Raw genomic sequence first — 5,829 nt, 5'->3', positions numbered from 1 at the left:
CATGAGCTCACCTTTAATAGACATCCGAGAATTCACCTGTCAGTCACGATTTCTCTGCCGTGTGGATTTTAAGATGTCTAGCAGGCTGCAAACTCTAATGCTTCCCCAGATGTAGGGCATTCATAACATTTCTCTCCTGCAGAAACTCTCTCCCTTGCTGGCTGAAGACGTTAGTAGCATCTTTCCTCTCTGCTAGAAAAATGTGTAAACAGGTATTTATTTTTTATAATTTTTTTTGCTCCTATGTCATATTTGGTTGGAACCAGTTGCAGATTCAAAATTTACTGAGGGAACTAATAACCAGATATATCTATACACATTGCACTCCTAAGCCTTGTCTCCTTAGGAAAGCAAGCTGAAATTTTAAGCTCATTCTTATCTGAACAGATATTTTGAAAATGGTGCAGCTGAACACAAATCCTTGCACAGACTCAGCTGGAAATAGAGCTCAGGTCTCCCAGTTCCCCATCAAATTCCCTTCATTGCCACTTGCTGTGGGAGCAGAGCCCTAACATATGTTTCTGAATGTGAAAAACTGGAAAACATTGACAGCTAGAGTTTAAATAGTTCAGGGAGGAGAGTCAGCAGTCCTATCTGGGACTGTGCACACAGCGATGAGAGAATGTCACATCGGAGCACTTCTCCACCCCAACCCAACAAATTTAGAACCATCCTCAAAAATAGCCAGGGAACAACGTATAATTGGTTTCACAGACAACACATTCTCATGCTGTGATTTATTTCGTAACGTCTAGTGAGTGTCATCACGCCGCACTCAAAGCCTCGGAGCTGGCATTCAGCGAGGGCCCAGAGAATGAAAATTACCAGCTTCCCCGATGAATCACCGCTTTGAAAATTCACCCTTGTGAGAATCGTGTGACTATTTAGACAAAAAAAAAAAAAAAAAAAAAAAAAGGATATTACAAGCCCGTCTATCACTCATATAATTAGCCCTTTCTAGGTTTGATGTGGACAGGGCAGCATTCCTAAAGCACCATAAACACGGCCAGGACCAATAATGGCTTTAGAAACCAAGTGGAGAAGTTCTCACAATTAAGGTGGGGAATGAGGACAGCTACGGATGGGCACATAAATACACAGAGAGGCAGGTCTGTGTGCGCACTGTGGGCTCTGGTGCTGAGACAACACCTCCCGCCTAGATCGCTTGGCTTGGACTAAAGAGCTACCTGCAGCATGAAGGCAACAGGTGCCTTAGTGCTGCTCAGCTTCCTGCTGCTCTCTTTCTTCTCAGGTAAGTGATCTCTTCCCTAGCCTAGAAAAAAAAAAAACAAAAAAAAAAAAACCCAAACAAAACCCAAACAAAAAAAAACCAACAACCGAAAAAAACAACCCAAACCTTTCCTGACAACAACAAACTTTGGAGAGCCTTGACAGGCTTGAAGATAAAGCTGAGCAAGTAGAAAATATCTGCGGGACTTGCTCACTCATACGACATATTTCCACTCCTCGTGTGCCTCCGCAGTGAATAATGCAGCGGAGGTGTCACTGGGAGACAGAGCGAGCAAATTCTAAGCAGCTTTTTCAGCAAATATACCAAAGCAGTGTAATTATGAATTTTTGGTTCAAATGTACGCTGGAGAGTTTTCCTGAAGCAGTTAGAGAAGAAACTCGCTCACCTCAGGGTCATCAGCTCTTGTTTTGATCCTAAGCATCCTGGTATTTGGTGCTTTCCTTGGAGATGTGGAAACGTAATTAGATGAAAGTTTCAGCTTTCATTTATGTCGCAGAGAAAAGCTTGAAAATTAAATTCAAATGTCCTCAAGGAGTCAGAACAAAGAGGGCAAATTAAAAGGATCCAGCATTTATTTATCTGGAGATTTACACAGCTCTCTGATGGTATGGGGAAGCCGAGTGATGATTTTTGAACATATAGGTCACATCCGTGTTAGCAGTTGCTTGCGTCCAGATGACACAGCTCTGCAAGGTTTGTGGCAACAGTTATTGAAGAATGTGCAGAACAAGATTTATTTATACTTGCTTTACTGTGAATAATTTGAATAAAGAATTCACTTGAGAAAATTGCAAGCTGTGCATGGAGAAAAGAGGTGAATTACTTTGTACACATTATTCATTATGAAATATTCATCTGTCTTTAATTGAGTCTTAATTGGGACTGGGCTCCTTCAGAGCGCTGAAGCTTCCTTCCAAGGCCAGGCAGCATAGCAGCAAACTCTGTGATCTCCTATAAAATAAACAGATGTCAAGAGACATCATCACAGTGTCTTTTGTAGCTGCATGTAATATTTATAAAAGCTATTTAATGAGCTATTTTGTAAATAATATGCAGATAGCCATAGCAGTGACTTTCCAATTAAGGCAGCCTAGCCTAACCTGAGGACATGATAAATACAGCAGTGCTAGGGCTAAAAGAACAATGGGCAAAACAACTGGCAGAAGTAGGGTGGGTTGATGGATAATGGTCTAGTTGGCTGAGGGTTGGTTGGGATTTCCAATGTGCGGGGGCCCAAGTGCAGGACAAGGTCCTCCCATCTCCTGCCCCAGGTTCCCTCCTGCCCCGAGCCACCTGAGCAGCACCACGGGGACCCCGCTGACCCAGCAGGTCCAGCCTCGCTTCCCAACCTCTGCTACCCTGCTGCCAGGCGAGACTGGGTATGTGTCTCACGGTGCTGTGACCCAGATTCTGCAAATCTGTGTTCAATCCACCCTGGAGTGTCAGGCTCCCCCTTAGACATATCGCGGGGTCGCCGTGTCCTGCAGCTATGACTCAACCTACGTGCTTGACTGCAGTCTTTGCAGTGAAGAAATATAAAGAGGATGGACTGATTAGCTTCAAGCCCAGAGCCTGTGGTTACAGCGGGTATTTTTGCACTCTTACTGACCGGCACTGCCTGTTCTGCTCTGTGTCACCCTGTGACGTCTCTTTGTATCTCGCCCAGGATGAACTTGTTCTGGGAGAGTGTCTGGGCTGTGCTGTGCTGAGGGTGGCTGTCCAGCTGACCACAGGGTCTCCCTCTCCTTTTCCAAGTACGCTCTTGTTAGCAGTACCAGCCGGTTTTGTTGTTCAGAGGTGTAAGAGCCTAACAGCCTTAAAAGTCAATATGGCTTTAAAATCTCTGTTGAGCGCAGCTCCAGATCCGATATGGCAGCTCGTTTCCCCGGGAGTGGCTGCCTTCCAGGAGACTGGGTGATGTGTCTGAGGTGCAGTTAGCAGCTGAATGACTGATTATGTGGTATTTTAGTAACATTTTTCAAAAAAGCAAAATACTGAAAAGCAATTCAGATAATGTATTTCCTGTCCCCTCCTCCGCCGCTCGGGATGACAGCGTAGGGAAAACCTGGGGTGCGCTTCGTTGTGGCTTGTGTAAAGGGTTTGTGACTTTAGTTCAGCCTCTATCAGAAAATAATGCTGATGTGTAAAATCTGTTTGGTATTTTGTTGTTTTTTTTTTTTTATTCCAGATGTAGCAGGTCAAGACATTGAAGAGGTTAGTGCAGCTGTTTCTGCTTACTGAATCTGCATTTTCTAGAGGAATGTTTTTGTAACCAAGATCTTGGTGCGTGGTAAACAGGTTTTAATGTCTTCTGGGAGCAGGTGGGTCCTTCCTAGAAGTCTCAACACTTTGGGGAGTTCACCACTGTACAGGGGATGTTATGTGTGGCCACACCAGCAAGTAGACCAGGGAAATGCTTCCCATGATTAGGTCTAGGGTGCTTGCACAGGGTTGTGTCTGTACACAGCACCACTTTTGTCCACTTTGCTCCACTGTCCAATCGTGTCATTAAAAAAATGGATTGTTGAGAGTGTTTTGTCTCCCTGAACAAAGTCCATCACTGGGACTTGTCCAGATACAGAATACCTGTACGTTTCCTGGACACCATTTCTAGTTCCCCATAGACTATGGTTTTCTCCTCCTTCCATTGGGAAGGCAGAAAGCTCAGCAAGCACCGAGCTGAGTGCACAGTTTCGCAAGATACATGAAGCCGTGCAGCAGCGAGCCAACTTGGTGCCAAATGTCTGAAAAAGCATCAGTGCTGACTCTTCTTCTACATGCCTAGGCTAATCCACTCCTGTCTTTGGGAGATCAAGACTTCTCCTAAGTGACAGCACTTTCCCTCCTCAAACATGTAGCAAAAATTCCCCTGAAACACTGCTTCTGCTCATTTCTGACAGGGCTCGCTCTTTCAGTAAACAGGCAGTATCATCACTGCTGCTTTAGTCCCCTTGTCAGAAAAAGCATGATTTTAGTGACCTTGTGTCCAATTTGGAAAGTGAAAGAAAGAGTATGGGAGTCCTGAAAGGTTTTTTTTAAATTTGTTTTGCAGATTTGTAGGGAGTTTGTAAACAGAAGCGTGTACTGCACGAGGGAGTCCAACCCTCACTGCGGCACGGATGGCATCACATATGGAAACAAGTGTGCCTTCTGCAAGGCAGTGCTGTAAGTGAAAGTAGAGGGGATTGAAATAACAGCGTTGACTCCATTTCCACGTATGTAATGATGTTCTTCATGGAGGGGAGGCCCTGCATCCAGGCTGTTCCTCTTGTATGGCTCAGCCCCCGAAACGTGCCAAGTGGAATATTTCCTCCTTGGAACAGAGCTGTGTGAATGCAAGTTAATTTTAATTCCTTTCTAGGCTTTGCACACTGCTGGTTGCCATACTGAGAGGCAGCACGGGGCCTGGGAGGCAACTGCAGCCCGCCTGTACCTTCTGCACGCACTAAATTGATGCACATTTCCCACTGTGTGCCACAGGCTGCAGCTCTCACTGCCCACACTTCTGGATACTGACAAGTGTCTGGAGGAATGGGGGAGCTGAGCCATGCCAAATTATTCCTGAAAAGTCTTGAATGGACTTTGTGGAACAAGACACCAAAGCTCAGAGGAAGAACCTGAGTTTCTTCTTCTCCTGAGCTCTGTCACATTTTAAAGGAGATGCAATAGGAGCCAGCACCCCTGGACTGAATGTTCTTGCAAAACATTGTTTTTTCCTTAGCAGTCCTTAACATTTGCTGCAAACTCAAGGCTGCCTCATCCTAGGGGAAATCAGAGAAGAGCAAGGAGATGAGGAAATGGCTTGATGTTCCCTGTGAGGCACCGGTATTCACTAACATGAGTCAGGCAAATGGTCCTGTTTGGATGGATGAGCTCCTTGTCCCACACTGCTGTGTCTGTCGTACACTGCTTTGTCTAAGTCTGTCTTGCTCCTTTTACAGGAGAAGTGGAGGGAAAATAAGATTGAAGCACCTGGGGAAATGCTGAGTCCTCGCTGTCACTGAGCAGCAACTGCTGAGCCCCCGTCAGCAATGGCCGCAGATGCCCGTGCACGGACATGGGAGCAGCTTGCCCTCATCTCCGCCGTCTCTGCTCAATAAAATAAACCTCAGCACGACTCTTTGGCTGGATTCCTTTTTCTGTAATACCCAGAAAAGCACTTTGATACAGCCGTGCTAGAGCCTAATGCGTGGCTTTGCTATACTGCGCTATTACATCAACCTCCTCCTGGGAAGCAAGGCACTCCCCATGCCGGAGCAGCGATTCCCACGGCTCCCCGGGGCTGTGTCCTCCCGTCCCCAGCAGCCGTAGCTCTTCTGGCCCGTCCTGCCTGCCAAACTGGCACACGCTGGCCGGGCAGCCAAACAGCACAACCGCCTGTGGGCTCTTGCCCGACTCTCCCCATCCCAGGGGGTGGGTGACAGCGGGCGCCTTTATTCTTTACCCAGCCTCCGTAGGCATGTTCCTTCCTCTCTCAGGGGTTATTGTGGGAGGGTGACAGGAGAGCTGGTGAACAGCGTGACTGCGTATGCCTCATCTCCTTTGGAAACCAGAGACGAGCAAGCTGAGGCTAGGGA

At 46.6% G+C, this 5,829-nt stretch overlaps 1 protein-coding gene across 1 annotated transcript; it reads left to right on the top strand.

Annotated features, from left to right (window-relative positions):
- Nucleotides 1–1,194: 1,194 nt before the first annotated feature.
- Nucleotides 1,195–5,239, top strand: LOC121093230 (serine protease inhibitor Kazal-type 6-like). Its single transcript, XM_040605194.1, has 4 exons — nt 1,195–1,252; nt 3,441–3,466; nt 4,305–4,417; nt 5,194–5,239. The coding sequence occupies exons 1-4, from the start codon at nt 1,195–1,197 to the stop codon at nt 5,237–5,239; spliced, it is 243 nt and encodes an 80-aa protein (XP_040461128.1).
- The last annotated feature ends 590 nt before the right edge of the window (nt 5,240–5,829 follow it).

This window comes from Falco naumanni, chromosome 8, assembly GCF_017639655.2.
Source record: "Falco naumanni isolate bFalNau1 chromosome 8, bFalNau1.pat, whole genome shotgun sequence".
NCBI lineage: Eukaryota > Metazoa > Chordata > Aves > Falconiformes > Falconidae > Falco > Falco naumanni.
The sequence above is the reverse complement of the archived record's forward strand: the minus strand, read 5'-3'. Positions and strand labels throughout refer to the sequence as shown.

Excerpts from the sequence above, each read along its gene's own strand:
- LOC121093230 (XM_040605194.1), top strand. The coding sequence starts at position 1,195 with ATGAAGGCAACAGGTGCCTTAGTGCTGCTCAGCTTCCTGCTGCTCTCT. Across the intron at positions 1,253-3,440 it reads GCTGCTCTCTTTCTTCTCAG|ATGTAGCAGGTCAAGACATT; the intron begins GTAAGTGATCTC and ends TTTTTATTCCAG. Across the intron at positions 3,467-4,304 it reads CAGGTCAAGACATTGAAGAG|ATTTGTAGGGAGTTTGTAAA; the intron begins GTTAGTGCAGCT and ends TTTGTTTTGCAG.